Here is a 20,037-nt window from a genome sequence, read left to right as displayed (position 1 = left end):
GGTATTTAAATAAAAGGAAACAAAATCTACCCTCCAATGGCTCCTTAAGCCAGTTGAGGGTAGATGATAACATTATGTTGGATATCGGAACGGGACGAGTGAAACGAAGGCTGCTCAGATACGCACTGACATTTATTCGCAATGATACCTTATTATAAGTACATGCATACAGTAGCATATGTAACATTTCTCCCCGTTTTTAATGGAGAGTAAGCTTCTTAACCTAATTTACAGTTTCGTATATTTCATACAATAAAAAGGTTTATAATTTGTTCGGGGAAGTGGACGTAACAACATGCCTGACAACCCGCCCCTTGAACTCTGGTCAGCGGGGTTAGCTACCTGCTGTGACAGAACATTGTCATCAGAGGCCTCAAAGAATTCCTCAGCTTCTCCGCCTGAAGTAGCGACCTGGGTGGACCCGTCCGAGGTACCATCTTCCTCTCCCCTTTCAGCTGGCGAAGACGAGACGGGCTCATGACTGCCGCTGGCCACTGGTGAGGAGGACTCGATCTCGTTGGTAGCACAACTGTCGTTGACAGAGGGTTCTTCTGTTTCATCTAAACTTTGATAACTGGGGTAACGGAATCTGTTGACGTCCACTCCTTTAATCGGTACTAGTTGATTTACATGTTTTTTTACTTGTACTAACGTAACATGATCCTTAACTAAGTGTATAGTTCTACCTATCTGTTTTACTATTATACCTTTATTCCAAGTAAATTTTTTGTTGCCATAATTTTTTTTATACATTACATAATCACCAGGTTTAAAAACAGGCCGTTTTTTCCCACCATAGGATTTACTCTGTGAACACTGTTTACGTTCCACTGTTTTAACATGAGCGTGGGACGAGGACGGCGATAGTGCCGGGGAATATAACAAGTCCCAGCGCGAACGAAGTTTGCGGCCGAATACGATCTGGGCAGGCGAAGTCCCCGTGGTGACATGCATGGAATTCCTATAATCGAATAGGTATTTGGACAGGTTTTCATCTACTTTCCTCTGATTAGTACTAGCCATAAGACAAGAACGTATGCCCTTTTTTGCTACCTTAACGTAAGACTCCGCCTGCCCATTACTGGCTGGATGGTAGGCGGGAGAAGTTACGTGCGATATTCCATTTGCAGTGCAAAACGTACGGAATTCGTCAGACAAAAAACATGTGGCATTGTCACTGACTAGCGTGTGAATTAATCCGAATCGCGACATAAATTCATATAATTTTGATATAACGACTGACGTTGAGGTCGAACTAACACTATACACCTCAACCCATTTCGAGTAGGCGTCCACTAATACTAAATATGACCTATTATTTATTGGGCCCAGGAAATCTATAGGTATGCACCCTATAAAATGCCTGCTTAGGGTATGGCCACACTGCAAGTGGGGCGCGCGGCGGAGATGGTCTCAACTGGTTACAAATATCACAACTACCTATCATAGTTTCAATAGCATTATCAATACCGGGAAACCATATCCTACTCCTAGCTTCTGCTTTACACTTAACAATACCCAAGTGCGACTTATGTAACTCCGACAAAATTTTAGATTTTAACGTTGCTGGTATTACTATTTTATGCCCCCGCATAACTACTCCATCCTCCAATGCTAATTCGTTTTTACAGAGTAGATACGGCTGAATACCCTGAACTGTTACTTTTTTTGGCCATCCGTTTAAAATGAATTTTATGACTTGGTTTAATAAAGGATCTTTCTCAGTTTCCTCACGCAATACCTTAGAAGTAACAGGTAAGCTGTTGTCAGCAACAAAATTTATGTAGGATGCCCTATCGTCGATAGACACTGGTGCCCCGCCCTTTGTGTGGCCCGCGCCGGCAGATGAGTCATCATTGTTTACGCTCGCCCGCGACAGGTAATCTGCACTGTTATCAGCGCTCCGAATGTACTCAATAGTATAGTTATATGCACTTAAAAACATCGCATAGCGCTGGAGCCTATTAGCAGATACCTCAGGAATACCCCGGTGGGGCCCGAAAATGGTGGTTAGCGGCTTATGGTCCGTGCGAAGAACGAACGGCACAGTCCTACCATAGAGGTATTGATGAAAACGACGTACGGCAAATATAATCGCTGTTGCTTCTTTTTGTAATTGGGAGTAATTTTTTTCAGCCGCATTTAATGTACGCGAAGCGTAAGAAACCGGACGTTCCAAACCGTCATCCCCAATTAGACTCAAAATAGCCCCAAGGCCAGTAGGGGACGCATCTGAAGTGACTATGATTTTTGCATTTGGGTTAAAATGCGCTAACACTTGATCTGAAGCCAAGTGTTGTTTGATTAGCTTAAACGCATTATCGTGTTCCGCATTCCAATGCCACTTACTACCTTTTTGCAATAAGTTGTACAGCGGACTAAGTACCGTAGATGCCCCCGGAACGAAATTCCTATAGTAATTAACGAGGCCCAGGAAGGATTGTAGCTTATTTACATTATTTGGTACTGGTGCATTTAGAATGGCACTTACTTTAGCGGGTGACTTTTTTAACCCCTCTTTGCTGATTACATAGCCTAAATATTCCACTTCATCCTTAAAAAACTCGCATTTAGTTTTTTGAAGTGTTAACCCGGCGTCCTGCAAACGTTTTAAAACCGCATTTAATCTAGCCAAATGCTCAGTCTTATCACTACCGGTTATTAAAACATCGTCCAACATACATAGGACGCCCTCCATACCGGCTAAAACCCCTTCCATAACCCTTTGAAATATCGCTGGGGCGCTAGCCAGGCCAAACACGAGACGTGTATATAAAAACAACCCTCTATGTGTATTAATACACGTAACTTTTTGTGATTCGTCATCTAAAACACACTGCGCATACGCTTGAGAAAGGTCTAACTTAGAGAACTGTTGACCTCCGTGCAACCTAGCGAACAACTCATGGGCGGTGGGCAACGGGTATTGTTCCACTATTAACTGTTTGTTGATAGACACTGAGTAGTCCGCACACAGGCGCAGCGACCCGTCTCGCTTCAACACGGGCACAATGGGGGATGCATATAACGAATGTTCAACCGGTTTTAATATGCCTACGCTAACCAGCCGGTCCAACTCCTTATCAATCTTATCGCGTAAAGCAAAAGCCACTGGTCGCGCTTTAAAAAAAACAGGTTGATGATCATTCATTAATTTGAGTTTTACTTTATATTTATTAAACGTTCCCAGCTTGTCTGAGAAAACCGATGGAAATTTTGAATGCAACTCATCCATAAAGTTAGTTGATTGTTCACAGAAATTCACCTGTACTAATTCTAAATTATTTTGCGATATAAAATCCCTACCTAACAAGGGCTCTGCCCCGCCGCGAATCACGTGCACATTTAATACATTAGTTTTGCCTGCATACGTAAATGGTAACCGCACGATCCCTAAGCAATGCATTTTATCCCCCGAATAAGATACCAAGCTCTTATGGGTTTTAGACAATGCCACATCTTTAAAACTATTTAAATACGTTTGCTCGGATATTGCGGTCACCGCTGAGCCAGTGTCGACCTCAAACTTCATTGGCACTCCATGAACATGAACCTGCGTCGTCATAGGCTCGCCTGATGATGAGCGAATATTATAGCAATGGCACTCACCGTCATCGCCGTCATCGTCCCCGCAGACCTCACTTACGTAATTAATTTTTTTGCACATACGGCGCAAATGACCTTTAACATTACATTTTCGACACTTATGGTTAGCAAAACGACACTTTTCGGCCGTGTGATTGTTAAAACCACAAACGGAACACAACACTTTAGCACTTTTTTGATCTTTCGATGCAATCTTGAACATTTGATTAGCGCTCGACGGCTCCTGCCCGGTTACCGTGGTTGCCCCTGCGCGGGCACAACGTCTGCTTTCTGCCAGTTCTACCGCCTTAGAAAGAGTCAAATCAGCTGGTTTCTGAGCGAATAATTTTTCTCGCTCCGATCCTGGAAGCATTCCCATTACAAATCTGTCTCTCAATGCTTCCTCCACGTTTAGAAACCCGCATTCTGCCGTTAGGCCGCGAAGTCTTGCCGCATATTGGGGGTAGGTCTCCCCTTCATTTTGCACCGCCGAATAAAATTTAAATCTCTCGTGAAACCCACAAGTTGTTGGTGTAAAATGACGGTCCAAAAGCGAACATATGTCGGCAAATGGAACAACTTGGAGATCTTTCGGCAATGCCAAATCTGATGCCAACTTGTAAGTGGCATCGCTGAGTGCGCTCAGCAAAACTGCCCGTCGCTTCGTTCCGGTCGCGTCACTTTGTTCATCGATGCCATTAGCTATGAACCACTGTTGTATACGCGCTTTGTACACTTTCCACGTTTGTGTGTTGTGGTCAAAATTCGTCAAAATCCCGATTTGAGACGAATTCATGTCGGCCACTAGTCACTTTTTTGAACACGCGGGTAGATCGTCGCCACTGTTGGATATCGGAACGGGACGAGTGAAACGAAGGCTGCTCAGATACGCACTGACATTTATTCGCAATGATACCTTATTATAAGTACATGCATACAGTAGCATATGTAACACATTACATGATCAAATAATGTAGGTTGAAGTCAGGCCCTTCAGTGACAGATTCAGGTGGTTATATATTTGGTCGGTTAACCAAAAAAAATATTAGAACTACCCGAAAGTGTACAAATTGTTTGTTTACTTTTATATATAACTAGCTGTGCCCGCGGCTCCGCCCGCGTGGAATTCGGTCTGTTCTATTTCTCTCCCTCTCCCCTGGAGGCGGAAGTTGAAGTAAAGTTGACAGATGGATATGCTAGAGGACTGTAGTCCAGATAAAATATTTAACAATTAGGTACCACTAAATAAAACTACACTCCAAAATCAATAGGTTTTTGCGCCCTTATACAAATTTTACACGTGATTTAAACGACAGAGTAGTAGGTGTATATCGGACGATACAGTAAAGTATACGCGCGCGAGCAAAAGCGAAGCGGCTTGCCTGGCTAAAGCGCCACTCACCGTGGTCTTCTTCAGACTCCTGAGGAAAACCACGTGCCCTTTGTAACCTCAATGCGTTGCGAGACTTTCGCGAATCATCCGATTTTTTTGGGGAAGGCATGGTAATGCGTATAAAATTCGAGTCCCAAATCGTTTGACTTCGCAAACGACCAATGCCGGATTAAGATATTTTGATGCCCTAAGCATTTCTAGACCATGGTGCCCCCCTCCCTAGGGTCGTCAAGATTATATTGAATTTTTTTTTGGTCAATTGAGTGACGTTCATTGCCGCATTAGAGCTGGATATGGAAATCAGTCACATCATTTTATCACGAAAATTGACAGTCCTGCAGCAATAACGTTGCAACAGAGTAATGCTGCTGCAGTCGCCACCTGAATATCACCTTTATCATATCTAAGAGTGTAATTGAAAACGCGAGCGAAGCGAGCGCGAAAATTTTTCGATATAAATAAATACGCAATTTAATAGACAGTTGGTCATTTTTACTTTTAGTATGGAAATCAGTCACATCCTTTTTGCAGAAAAATTGACAGTGCTGCAACAGTAACGTTGCAACACAGTAATACTGCTGCAGTTGCCACCCGAATACATATCTAAGAATATGATTGAAAACGCGAGCGAAGCGAGCGCGAAAATTTTTCGATATAAAAACGCAATTTGATAGACAGTTGTACATTTTTACTTTTAGTATAGAAATCAGACACATCATATTTTTATCACGAAAATTGACAGTACTGCAGCAGTAACGTTGCAACAGAGTACTATTTTCGATGTAAAAAACGCAATTTGATAGACAGTTGCACATTTTTACTTTTAGTCCCAACCAGGCGCGAATCCAGGATTTCATACAGAGAATTGATGTGACAGTTTTCTATTAGCCTAGCTTGGCATAGGGCTCGATATTTAAGGGTCTCAGCGACGTTGTTTTCATACAGAAAAGATGCAAGAAAGCAGAGCCTGGAATTGACCAAGTGAATTGTATTGGCGAAATGTGAGCAAGGCAGAAGGCCCAGCTGCGAAAGAGGAAAGATTGGATTTGCATCCACGCCCAAGTGTAATTAAGGCAGAAGATCAACTTTGCCGTAAGGGAGAATGCCTTGCATAAGACCTGACGCCGAACTGCAAAAGAGTGGCTTGCGGCTAAGTAGCAACTCGCCTTGGCCGACAAATCTGCCGTGCAAGAGAGCAAAATTCGCTATAAAATCGGTAACCTATGTCGAAAAAATCGGCTGGCCGCAAGCCCGCAAGCAAGATTCTTTCCATGAATTTAAGGGCGTCCGCGTAAGGTCAAATCGAATGCCTACGTTGGAAATTTTCATACGTACCCTCACTCTCTTACTTTTAGTATGGAAATCAGTCACATCATTTTATGACGAAAGTTGACAGTAACGTTGCAACAGAGTAATGCTGCTGCAGTTGCCAACCGAATATCACCTTTATCATATCATAGAATGGTGAAAATGCGAGCGAAGCGAGCGCGAAAATTTTTCGATATAAAAAACGCCATTTGATAGACAGTTGTACACTTTTAGGGTTTTCCGTACCCAAAAGGTAAAACGGGACCCTATTACTAATACTTCGCTGTCCGTCCGTCCGTCTGTCACCAGGCTGTATCTCACGAACCGTGATAGCTAGACAGTAGAAATTTTCACAGATGATGTATGTCTGTTGCCGCTATAACAACAAATACTAAAAACTGAATAAAATAAAGATTTAAGTGGGGCTCCCATACAACAAACGTGATTTTAGACCGTAGTTAAGCAACGTCGGGCGGGGTCAAGTACTTGGATGGGGGACCGTTTTATTTTTGCCTGTTTTTGCATTATGGTACGGAACCCTTCGTGCGCGAGTCCGACTCGCACTTGCCCGGTTTTTTTACTTTTAGTTCCAACCAGGCGCGAAAAAGTTTGCCCCTCCTTCCTAAGTAGCGCCATAAGATTCAGGGGCAAACTTAAATCAAGCGAGTATTGTGGCTACCCCCCCTTATATGGGCTGAATTTTTATAGCCTATAACCTGGCCGGAGATTTTCTCGACAGATTAGTAAAGTTTTCATCAAAATCCGTTCAGCCGTTTTCACGTGATGCGCGTTCAAATAAACAGACAAACAGATAAACAGATAAACAGACAAACAGACAAAAATTCTAAAAACTGTTGGAACGTGTTCTGTTATCGATTCTAAGTATCCCCAGCCAACTTTTTTTCAAATATCTTCCATGTACAGACTTTCGACCGTCTACAGCTTTATTATATGTATAGATACACACTATAGAGGTTAATAATTAAGTAAGTACAGTCGCCATTAGATATCGGAGAGACCGAGTTGCTCAAATCTATTCAAGCACGCACTCTAGCGCCCTGACAACAGTGACGTGCTCAGATATCTGTGAGCACCTCGGCCGTTCCGATATATCTGACTGCGCCTGTACTTAAATTTAACACTAAGTTTATTATAACAGTTCGATGGCGATATCCTGAAGCCGGGATATCGGACGGTGGACTTCCTAGATTTGGAGCAGGAGGCAGAAAGTCATGTTCCAAGACCATACCCTGAAAAATGGATTAAGGTAATTATACTTAAGAACGACTCACGTTAGACCGGGCCGTGTCCGGGCCGGAGCTTCCGGTGCTTACTTTTCTATGACATGACAGGCGATCATGTGACGGTTTCAATAGAAAATGATGCGCCGGAAGCTCCGGCCCGGACACGGCCCGGTCTAACTTGAGTCATCCTTTATCCGGCAACGTATAAAACAGGAAGCTGCGATAAAAGTTTGATTGTCTCTAAATTATAAAGTATAGGTAATCTATAAGTAGACAAACATTTTCTATGATAATCAGAAGAGGTCCCTTTGTTTGACATAAAGTTTTAAGTCATAATGTATTGTTTGTCATATTATCATTAGTCCTAAAATTGAAACCGTTATCTTTTCAGGATTTTTGTAAAGTTTTTATATATACCTAGATAGGTTAGGTTAGGTTTGTTTAATGGCAATCCTGAAAAGTTACGCGTTTCTGAACCTAACAAATTATGACCAAAATGCGGACAAACAATACATTAATAACTTAAAACTTTTTGGGAAACAATAGACTGCAATCAGACACATTTAAACATTTTGATAAACTACCTAACTTAAACCAACTTAAACGTTGTACCCAGTGTTGGCCGAAAATCTAATGCAATTAACGATTATTGGCCATTAACCATTATAAATTGAACCGTAAACTGTAACCATACGTTACGGGTTACGGTTCAATTTATAATGGTTAATTACAATTAACAGTTGGTTCGACCAACACTGGTTGTACAGTGGCGTTCAAAAGTGCATGGATAGATGTCGACCGTAATGCCTTAATATTACAGTCGAAACATCTCCATGCACTTTTGAACGGTCCCATAATAAACCTAACCAATCCTCAAAGTTCCGTAGCCGAATCCTTATCAACCGCACCGAGGGCACCGAGACCCTTGCCGGCAAGTATATCTACGAGCACGCCATGCGAGCCCTCATCGAAGAGCGGGAATACCACTGGCGAAGAGTGCACGATCACTACACGGTTGTGGCGGTCTTGCCCCGGCACCGGCAGCCTCATGTGGTGCCCACGGCGACTAGATTTACACAGAAGATGGCGCAAGAAGCTGTGAGGGCCCTGACTGACCCTGATTTTGTTGTCCAGCCGGATTGGTAAGTCATCAGTAAAGAGTTCGCTAAATTTTTATGTATGTAAAGTTCCATAGTAAAGCGCCGGGGCGCGCCGGCTGACTTTGATCAGTCTGTCAAATGTGGTACATAAATAACAATAAACAAACAATTTGCACATTTTCGAGTAGTTATGATATTTATTGGTTAACCGTGCTTTGCCCATCATTATCTTTAGGTATTTTAATAAAAGTAAACAATTAATCATTAATCTACCCTCAAAACTCAGGCTCTTTAACTCAGTTGAGGGTAGATGAAAATATTACACGATCAAATAATGTTAAAGTCAGGACGTTCAGTGACAGATCTAGGCGGTTTTGTATTTGGTTGTTATAACTACCCGAAAATGTGCAAATTGTTTGTTTACTTTTATTTATGTACCTTAACATACAGACTTAGGGCCAGTTGCACCAACCACATTTGACAGACTGATCAAAGTCAGCCGGCGCGCCCCGGCGCTTTACTATGGAACTTTCCATACTTAAAAATTTAGCGAACTCTTTAACGATACCAACAGTTTAGTGCAACCGACCCTTATAGTTCGCCACGCGTAGTATCTACAGTGATTCCGCGAGCAAGGCTCAGAAAACGAGTACCGAAGGTACATGTGCTAAACATTGCCTGCTATGCCCAACAGTAGTTCCCTACCAAGTCGCTTTCTATATGTATTACTTATAACGCTATCGACCTCTATAAGTAACTCAATAGTTATCTTTGGCTTTACTTCTGAATTGGCGCCTTCACTGTTTTAATATTTTAGGTTATACTGCCAATACGTACACAAAAAGTTCGACAGTCCAAAGCTAGAGCTATTGGAATTCTTGGAACGTCGTAGACACAAGCCCAACTTTCCCATGAAAAGACTGGAACACATATTCTCGCCTTTCCTAGACGGATCTGGTGACCTGGAAACATCGTATCAATGTGAGTATATCGTATTAAAGATTGTTGTGTGTTTGTAAAAATTGTGATTTCATAACATGCTCATTTCCTCATGTTTAAGCGCGATACGCGCTCGTTCACAACTCGAGTACAAGTAGTATGCCACTTGCACCATTCCACCAGCCCGGGGTTGAACGGTTAAACCCGGTGTTACTATGGCTACCAGTACAATTTGACACTGGATTATTGGTTTAACTGCTTAACGCCAGTTTAGTGGGATGGTGCACCATCCAGTGCGCCAAGCGGCTAAAACTTGATGAATGTATAGTCCGTTGTTTTAGCATTAGAAAGAACTTCGCAGAAGTAAGCTTGTGGTTCGAAATCCGGCTCTTTTAGCGGTAATATTTTGAAGTAAATTATATGTATTGACCATGCTCCATGAGATAATTCAATAATTATTAACAATTAAAGAGCCTGATAAAAACTGCACGCTTGCTTCTGTGGAGTTCTTTCTAATGCTAAAAAAAACGAACTATAGGTTATTCCTTCTGTGTGCGTACGAAATCGGCTTGTTATGAAATCATAATTTTGCCTTGAGTGATCCTATGTGGCTATTAGGACTTAGGACTGTGGACCGACATTTTACCCTCCTGCTATATGTAGGAAATGTAGGAACGCAGGACAATACTTAGGTACCTATAAAAGTTTGTGCCGATCTGAATTATTTTTAACCACTTCTATAAGCGATATTACTAAAAGACTTGTAATTGGCAGGTGACGAAGAGTTGATGGCGCGAGTGTCCTCGGATGCGATTGCGACCGAGACCTGGGCGAGTCGCCAGGAGGGGCCGGGGCTCAACTGTACTGAGTGCTACTTCGGCTCCGTCACCGCTTTTGTGGCTACGGGTGAGTGCTTATAATCCCTGCAGACTTGCCGAAAAATACTTACCTATATATATACCATGGTATAATAATATACTCCGCCTGGTACTCTCTTCCCGTCTTTTCTAGGTCACCTGACTGACACAAGCCTACGTCATCATGCGACAGCGCTATATGATAATATGCGTGTTAAAGTTGTTTTAAAAATCTTATATGTGTGCATCATCCACGCACACATGCATATCGTATTAAATAAGTACTATCCTAAACACACTTCAGTCTTCAATAAATCGTAGAACAAGCAACACTCATTTGTATTATTTCAAAAAACAGCAAGATCCAAAATCAACCTTATTACAAGCAACATATGGTCCATACCGAACCGGATAGCAACAAAGAAGTCTGGAGCCGGAGACCCGAGAACAAAAGCATTCCAGAGCGATAAGGCGGCCGGCGACAGTTTTTTCATAGTGAACATTTTGTGATCTTTGCATTTAAAGTGTAATACTTTGATCTTTGCATTTACTTTGCAATTAAATAGCAAGTTATAAAGTGAATAAACATGAAACATTTGAGTGCAACTAATCAACATTAAAGGTGAACTTTTTCGTCGTTTATATAAGGATATTTACGTGAAATTTAGTGAAACAAAATATCAAATATGGAACAATTAATAAGTTTGTTACAAGATACAGCAACTATATTACAAAAAACTCAAACAAATCTCAAGAAATGTCCTAAAGCACGACTTACACAGGGGTATCTTGAGTCGCGATTAAAAAGCATAGAACATTACTGGAGTATATTTCAAAATGCGCATCAAGACCTTCTTAAGTGTACACCTACGGAAAAGCGAATGGATATACCATATTTGGTTAATGAAGATTACTACCTACATTTATGAAGATTTATACTTCTGCTTAAGTGGCGATATAAAGGACATGTTATCGTCGTTTTCGATTGGTAAATGTAATCATACTGCCAGTACGGCCATTGACAGTTCTAATATAACCGGCGATAAAGTGAAGTTACCTCGCGTACAGCCACCAGTTTTCAGTGGCAGTTATGAAGATTGGCCAACGTTTCAAGACATATTTGAGTCACTTATACACAACAACAGCTCGTTATCCGACGTTGTGAAGTTGCATTTTTTGAAAAATAGTGTCACTGGCGAAGCACAAGCTTTACTCAAGAACATACAAGTAACAGACGCTAATTACGACGAAGCTTGGAAGACTTTAAATAACCGCTACGGAAACAAAAGAATCATTGTTAATGCTATTATGAACAGATTATTTTCGCAGAAAAAGATATACTCGCAAACTTCTAACCAAATCAAGTCACTTTTAGACACAACTACGGAGTGTTTGAACAGTCTAAGCAACCTTAAAGTATCTGTCGAGTCCTGGGATCCTATGATAGTGCATTTGATTGTGTTGAAACTGGATACAGAGACCCACAAGGACTGGGAAGAATATTCCTTTAAGAGTACACCGGATGACTTACCGAAGTGGTCTGAATTGAGGGCTTTTCTTGAAACCAAATTCCGTACTTTGGAATTTATTCACCACACTACTTCGGCCGTTCCTTCAGTTTCTCGACCGGCTACGCAGAAAACCTTTCATTTAACTTCGCCAGCTCCTTCAAATGAACAAAGTAGCTTGAATACAACACCAGCAGCGACTTCAAGTAGAACATGTATCAAGTGTAATGATAATCACACGCTGAGCCACTGTAAGGAGTTTGCAAATATGGACGTAACTGAAAGAACTGACTACGTGAAAACAAACAATCTATGTTATAACTGCCTACTCAGCGGTCACTCCGTGTTCAGGTGTCGTTTACCAACATCCTGCCAAGTCTGTCACAAACGTCATCATTCTCTATTGCACCACACAAAGAATGAAAATATAAAGGCACATCTTAGTCAGATAGAAGAAAATACTGAGGATGACGTACCAAAAGAAGAAGTAGAAGATGATATCACTGTAGCAACGCACTTCATTACTAAAAAGTCAGATGCTTTATTAGCTACAGCGCTTGTCCTAGTGAAGGGTGAGACGGGGCAAGTGCTCACACTGCGGGCTTTGATTGATCAAGGTTCAGAAGCGAACTTCATCACGGAGAGAGCCGTGCAGATGATGAAACTACACAAGACACCTGTCAGGGGTTCAGCCACAGGACTGGAATCAATGAAGACCTCGGTCAACAGTATGGTACAGTGTGAGCTTCAGTCAAGATTTGACACTGACTTCAACCTAAACATCAATGCATTTGTCTTGTCTACTCGAGTAACCGCTGAACTTCCATCACAAGCACTCACCAAGACTCATCACGCTTGGCAGCATCTTAATGGACTCGATCTGGCAGACCCGAACTACCATCAACCAGGTCGAATAGACATGCTTCTAGGCGTTAAGGTCTATGCACAAATTATAATGAATGGCTTAATCAAGGGTCCTCCAGGCTCACCATGTACACAAAATACAAGCCTTGGATGGATTGTGTTCGGAGACGCTGAAGGCAATTCTTCAAAAAATATTATTGTCATGCATCACAAACTCGATTTAGACCTTCTGGTAAAAAACATGTGGGAACTGGAGTCAGCAGAAAAACCAGAACTTACAGCAGATGAGAAACTTTGTGAATCTATTTATGCAAATACAACTACCAGAACAAAAGAAGGAAGATATGTAGTGAAACTCCCCACAAGAACAGAGGAAATAAAGTCAACAGAAGGACAAACAAAGGACATAGCACTGAGAAGATTCAAACAACTAGAAAGAAAATTTGAAAGGACGAAGAATTCAAAAAGGAATACACCAAAGTCATAGAAGAATATTCAACATTGAAGCACATGGAAGAAGTTCCAGACACTGAAATAGAAGCCCCATCAGTATATCTCCCACATCATGCTGTGATTCGGAACGACAAGGACACATCTAAAGTTAGAGCTGTGTTTGATGCTTCATCTAAAGGCATAAACAATATTTCACTTAATGAAGAGTTACTGGTGGGTCCACAGCTTCAAGAAGATTTAAGGAACATAATCATGAGATGGCGTATGAAGAAAATGCCTGCTTCGTTGCAGACATACAGAAAATGTATCGTCAAATTTTGGTTACAAAACAAGATGCAGATCTGCAGCGTATACTTTGGCGCAAATGTGCAGCTGACCCTATTAAAGAATATCGCCTGCTTCGTGTCACGTTTGGTACAGCATCTGCACCATACTTAGCTGTGAAAACGTTACAAAGGGTCGCAGAAGACGAAGGAAAACATCATCCAGTAGCTGCAAAAACGATTAAAGAAGATTTCTACATGGATGACCTCATGTCGGGCCAAGATAACACAGAAGACGCCGTAGATGTAGCGAAAAATATAGCAATTATTCTGAAAAACGGAGGATTCGATCTGCAGAAATGGTCGTCTAATAGCACCAGCTTTTTAAAGCAATTCCCACCTGATGAGAGAAACAGTAATGTAAACATGGACATCAACCTAGACGGAACTGTACGTGCACTAGGTATCAGTTGGAACATGGGTGAAGACAGTTTTCAGTACAAACTTGAACTACCCCAGCCGCCGATAACTATTACAAAGAGAAACATACTAGCAGAAACACAAAAGTTGTTCGATCCTTTGGGGTGGTTGGCACCAAGCATAATTCAAGCCAAGATGCTTATCCAGAAACTTTGGTTGCACCGATCAAGTTGGGATGATGAAGTAGAACCTGAAATAAAAGAAGAATGGTTAAACATAAGACACAATTTTGAAAACTTAAAGGACGTCAATATACCAAGATGGCTACACACAACTTCCTTCTTCCTCGCGTTATCCCGGCATTTTTGCCACGGCTCACACAGGAGCCTGGGGTCCGCTTGACAACATGGCTACACACAACTAAACTAAGATTAGATAAAACTACGATACATGGATTTTCTGATGCGTCTACAAAAGCTTATGCAGCTGTCGCTTATTTAAGAGTAGAAACTGAAGAAGGTGAATTCAAGACGAATATCATAGCAGCTAAAGTCCGTGTAAGTCCAGTGAAACCAGTGTCTTTGCCACGATTAGAACTGTGTGGCGCTGCGCTGCTTGCAAAGTTGCTTAAACAAATAAGAGAAGCCATGAGAATCCCGGAAAGCCAAGTGTTCGCATGGAATGACTCAACAATAGTTTTGTCGTGGTTAAAAGGAGACCCTAACCGCTGGCAAACCTTCGTCAGAAATCGCGTGGTGTCCATTCTCGATGATATTGGCGATAAATGGTATCATGTCACATCCCAATCGAACCCTGCGGATATTGCGTCACGTGGTTCCTCATTACCAGAACTCATCTCACATCATTTATGGTGGAACGGGCCAGAATGGCTAAAGACTCATGACATTCCATTTAATAAATCAGATGCCACGACAGACCTGGAAATGAAACGAACCTTTCACACAAGCTTGGAAGTACAAGAGGAAGATAATTATTCAATTATAAGCCAGTTTGACAATTTTGATGATTTACAAGAACTTGTTAAGACAGTTACATACTGCAAACGCTTTTTAAATTATAAGAAGCTTACCCCGAACCCTACATTCACAACAGAAGAGTTACAAAATTCATTGACGACTTGCATTAAATTGGTTCAACAACAAGCATTTAATGATGATATAACTAGATTACAAAATAACAAAAATGTAAGATGTGACAGTAAATTGAAATCATTAAATCCTTACCTGGATGAAGTTAATATACTCAGGGTGGGCGGTCGTCTTAAACACGCAAATCTGAACGAAGACAGTAAGAACCCTATAATTCTGGACAGTAAGAACCGACTTACCTTTTTAATTGTGGCTGATGCTCATCAGAGAACGCTTCATGGCGGACAACAGTTGATGATGTGTTACCTAAAAAGTAAATACTGGATCCTAAAAATGAAACAAAAGGTCAGATCATACATTCACAAATGCCTGATATGTGCACGACAGAACGCCACTGCCAAGAAACAGTTAATGGGAGATCTACCTAAGGAACGGGTTACCCCAGCGCGTCCATTTCTGAATAGTGGCGTCGATTTCGCAGGTCCATATCAGACACTTATGTCAAAGGGGAGAGGATTAAGAACGATGAAATCATACATAGCTATATTCGTATGTATGGTTACTAAAGCCATACACTTGGAGCTTGTCGGAGATTTAACCTCGGAAGCCTTTATTGGAGCCTTCAGACGTTTTGTTGCACGAAGAGGTAGGTGTGCAAATCTCTGGAGTGACCAAGGGAGGAACTTCATTGGAGCAAATAAGGCGTTGGCAGATGCATTTGAAGAAGCAAAGTTGGACTTTGATGGAGATATAGCTACAAAGCTAGCACAAGATGGAACTCAGTGGCATTTTGTACCAGTATATAGTCCCAATTTCGGTGGATTGTGGGAAAGTGGAGTAAAGTCCATGAAGTTCCATTTAAAGAGAGTCCTTAATTCTCATCTTACCTTTGAGGAATTTTCAACTCTGATCTGCCAGGTCGAATCGTGCCTTAACTCACGGCCTTACGTTCCCATAGACGACGATGAAAACGCGGATCCTCTAACTCCAGGACACTTTTTAATTGGAGAGGCACCGATAACCATACCATCACCAACTTTCAAAGATGTGAACACGAACGTTTTATCTCGTTGGCAACACCTGCAAAAAATGTTAAATGATTTTTGGCACATTTGGCAACAAAATTATTTATCAACGCTTCAACAAAGAATGAAATAGACAAAAAAGGAACCGGAATTTGATATTGGCCAAATCGTATTAATAAAAAACGAAAACTTACCTCCTGGAAAGTGGTTATTAGGACGCATTGTCGACAAACATCCTGGAAACGACGGCCTAACGCGAGTGTACAGTGTCAAGAGCGGTGAAAATATTGTTAAACGTTCTATCAGTAAACTTGTTTCTTTCCAGTCGATGTCTCAGAATAGGTAGACGTTAAATTATAAGTAGGTTCTGATAAAAAACATTTATTTTATTATTATATTAATTTGTAAATTTAAAATTAACTAGGTACTGTTATACTTGTGTATAACTTCCAAAGAATTATATTTGTTCTGATAAAGAACATATTTATTTTTATTGTTATACTAATTTGTAAATTTCTTTCCAATTTTGATGTTTACGCAAACCTGGTTAAGAAAACTTACACCTAATGAATGTGTTAATGATTAATTGTATTTTAATTTTGTTGTAAATTTTGCATCATTACTTGATTTTGAAAAAGGATAATCAATATCCTTTTGGTGGGCGGTATGTTAAAGTTGTTTTAAAAATCTTATATGTGTGCATCATCCACTCACACATGCATATCGTATTAAATAAGTACTATCCTAAACACACTTCAGTCTTCAATAAATCGTAGAACAAGCAACACTCATTTGTATTATTTCAAAAAACAGCAAGATCCAAAATCAACCTTATTACAAGCAACAATGCGATAGCGCTATATATAGCGGCCATGTTATTGTGACGTAGGGTTGTGTCACTCTGGGAAGAGAAGACCATATATGTTTTATTAGACTATGCCTATATACCGAATTTGCGCTTGAAAATAATATTTTAGGAATCTCCTTCTTACTCGCGTTATCCTGGCATTTTTGCCACAGCTCATGGGAGCCTGGGGTCCGCTTGACAACTAATCCCATGATTTGACATAGGCACTAGTTTTTACGAAAGCGACTGCCATCTGACTTTCCAACCCAGAGGGGAAACTGGGTTTATTGGGATTAGTTCGGTTTCCTCACGATGTTTTCCTTCACCGAAAAACGACTGGTAAATATCAAATGATATTTCGTACATAAGTTCCGAAAAACTCATTAGTACAAGCCGGGGTTTGAACCCGCGACCTTCGTATTGAAAGTCGCACGCTCTTACCGCGAGGCCACCAGCGCTTTTCACGCGCTTTTTACCAGGGACGCGTGTGTTTTCAGAGAGCGGATTAACGCGTTGGCAACACTGGCACGTTACCGGTTCAGTAAAGCCCCCGGACGGCGCGCTATGGGCGCGTGGGCCTGGCGAACCGTGGTACGTTCGAGCAGCCGCTTCGCCCGGCACGCTCATAGTTCATGCTCCAGTCGCACCGATCCGGCTAAGAAGGACCACTATGACGGACGCATGGCCGCCACCGGTAATTATTATACTTTTTTATATACCTACAAGATTCACATCCGATAGCTGTAATAGTCGGGACGCATCTACTGATCAAAGGAATTTGAACTATAGATGTTCAAGCAAATTTTGTCAGTAATAGAAAAAGGCGCGCATTTAAAATTTTATGAGACGATATCCCTTCGCGCCTACATTTTTCAAATTTGCTGCCTTTTTCTACTGACAAGATCTGCTTGACCAACTATTGTATCCTGTTTCCATAGTTAGAAATTTTAAATTCCCTATTAGAAGTAAATTTGCCCGTTACTATTCCTGCCGTTTGGTGTGAATTTTCATTTTTCTTAAGTGATTGGTCAGCTGGTACCTTCTCACAAATCTGGTGATGCATATTACATAGTGGTTTGACAGTGATGAAGCGATAAAATCGACGTGACTTGCAAAGCTCGACAGGTCTTGAATTGTTAGATTATTAGATAATTTCAATAAGTTTATTGGTAAAACGATTAGTCGTCGTAATTTGAGACATTGAAACTAAGAAGAGTAAAAAGTCAATAAATTTAAAAGTGGAAAAATTACTGTCTTGGCTGAGACTTCAATTCACGACCTCTGGACAAGACAGTAATTTTTCCACTTTTAAATTTATTCTAATCTTAGTAGCATCGTTAGTTTCTGCTTGTTAAAAATTAAAAGAGTAAAAAATCGCAACGATTTTTAACGCTTACTACATACCTACAAATTTTAGTAACAACATGATGCTCTGTTGACTTATCTACGTACTGGTTTTGCACAATAAAGAGTCCACACTTTTTTCATTACATACAGTTAGGAGAGCAATCAAAATGGCTGACAGCAGCCCAAGTGCTGGAGTTGCAACGCGAGAACGAATCAGAGAAGGCAGTGGTCGGCGTCGTGGGCTTCCACTTCCATCCACAATATCTGAGAGACGTGCTGAAGGAGTTCACTGATTTTGACGTGAGTGGACTATTTCAAAGTCACATAGTTATTTTCTTCACATCACCTATTCGGAAAAGGGTTTTTTCTTCCCTGCTGGGAAGGATCAAAGTGGCACTTTTCTTCCCTGCCAGGAGGGATCAAAGTAACACTTTTCTGTTCTAGCGCACTATTTTTACATTTTATGTACATTATTTTTTTAGGTCAAATAATCTGTTTAAGCATCAATTCCCTCATGGGAGATGTGAAAACCAGTATGTGTCACACGGTATCAAAATTATTTCGTCTTGGGCGTTAACACTTGAATCCCTCATTACGCTCAGGATTCAATGTACGCCCTTGACGGAAATATATCATTTTGATCCCTTGTAACACAAACTACTATCACCCTCTCTGTTTCTGGCATTATTTTGCCCGTTAAATTCTATTCATTCCAGTATACCCAAGATGAAGACCCACTGCATACGACGTGCGACGGTATTTACTGGTTGTGTCTGCTGGTGGACGACGGAGGATGGGTCGTGGCTGCTAATGGAGACACGTACGAAGACATGGAGGTAATACAGGGTGTTTGTTCAACCGAGGTAGTGTTGTGAAATCCGAAATTGTAATGAAGATACCTACAGGAAAAATGTCTAAGAAAAAAATCTCGTCTTAGAAAAGAACTACAATTCATCAGTGACAATCTACTGATCCCGTTTGTGTGCGATTTTGTGTCATACCTATTCCGCAGTTTAATTTTGACTTCAAAATATATCTGCAATCCTGACTCGTCATAGGTACCTACTTCTAATCATCATCAATAATCTACCAAGAACAAAGAGACATTAGCCACTGAAACTCTGGATCTGAGACCTAAAAATTTTCATTTAATTTTTAGACTCCAAGTGTCGTTTTACATCCTGCTGTTTAATTTTGACTTTGAAGTATTTTGGCATATCTGACTTTGCATACTTCCAAACACCTCCTACCACATAAAAAAGAAATTATGACTTGCACTCTTGGTGACACAAATTTTCTTTTGTTTAGAGTCACGAGGTGCCACTCCGGCGTCACCTAGCCACGCTATACCCGGCGGCCATGACAGTACTTCTGAAGCAAAAGGTGTTCGAACTCAACTGGATCCACGACTACCAGGCCGTGTGCTTCCCTCCCGCGGAGGAAGAGATGTCAGCGGGGCCTGTGAGTACATCTCCAGTATCATCACTCTATAGGTACTGCTATGTTCCATCACCTGCTTAAAGAAACGGTGTTTTATCTCACCTATTCACGTTTAATGGGACATGTACTTCCGTTAGGAAGAAAAAAGAAGCCTGTGCTTGCCTTCAGAGACCGTCAGTTTATGTGACTTTAAGAATGTTTTGTTGACAAAATAATTTATAGGCGAAGTTTATAGGCAATCATATGTTACATAACGAAGGCCGCAAAAATATCTGACACGACCTTGTTTGTATTTATGCAACCTTCGAAGAGTACCTAACATATTATTGCAGATG

General features: G+C 41.1%; 2 protein-coding genes across 2 annotated transcripts in view; one reads left to right on the top strand and one right to left on the bottom strand.

Annotated features, from left to right (window-relative positions):
* LOC134669341 (voltage-dependent calcium channel subunit alpha-2/delta-3-like) overlaps nt 1-20,037 on the top strand; it is a 38,915-nt gene that overhangs the window by 14,448 nt on the left and 4,430 nt on the right. Inside the window, exons 17-24 of the mRNA XM_063526855.1 lie at nt 7,446-7,553; nt 8,410-8,672; nt 9,448-9,611; nt 10,344-10,475; nt 17,413-17,609; nt 18,413-18,562; nt 18,979-19,098; nt 19,571-19,723. Coding sequence (XP_063382925.1) covers nt 7,446-7,553; nt 8,410-8,672; nt 9,448-9,611; nt 10,344-10,475; nt 17,413-17,609; nt 18,413-18,562; nt 18,979-19,098; nt 19,571-19,723 — 1,287 coding nt within the window. The remainder of the gene's footprint in view (nt 1-7,445; nt 7,554-8,409; nt 8,673-9,447; nt 9,612-10,343; nt 10,476-17,412; nt 17,610-18,412; nt 18,563-18,978; nt 19,099-19,570; nt 19,724-20,037) is intronic.
* Nucleotides 680-4,539, bottom strand: LOC134669546 (uncharacterized). The gene is made up of 2 exons (XM_063527153.1): nt 3,610-4,539; nt 680-816 (listed from the first exon to the last, which is right to left on the bottom strand). Exons 1-2 carry the CDS (start codon nt 4,379-4,381, stop codon nt 803-805), a joined length of 786 nt encoding a protein of 261 aa, XP_063383223.1. The 5' UTR covers nt 4,382-4,539; the 3' UTR covers nt 680-802.

The sequence above is a fragment of the Cydia fagiglandana genome, chromosome 12, assembly GCF_963556715.1.
Source record: "Cydia fagiglandana chromosome 12, ilCydFagi1.1, whole genome shotgun sequence".
Classification (NCBI taxonomy): Eukaryota; Metazoa; Arthropoda; class Insecta; order Lepidoptera; family Tortricidae; genus Cydia; species Cydia fagiglandana.
The sequence above is the reverse complement of the archived record's forward strand: the minus strand, read 5'-3'. Positions and strand labels throughout refer to the sequence as shown.

Coding starts and splice junctions, on each gene's coding strand:
- LOC134669546 (XM_063527153.1), bottom strand. CDS start 4,381: ATGAATTCGTCTCAAATCGGGATTTTGACGAATTTTGACCACAACACA.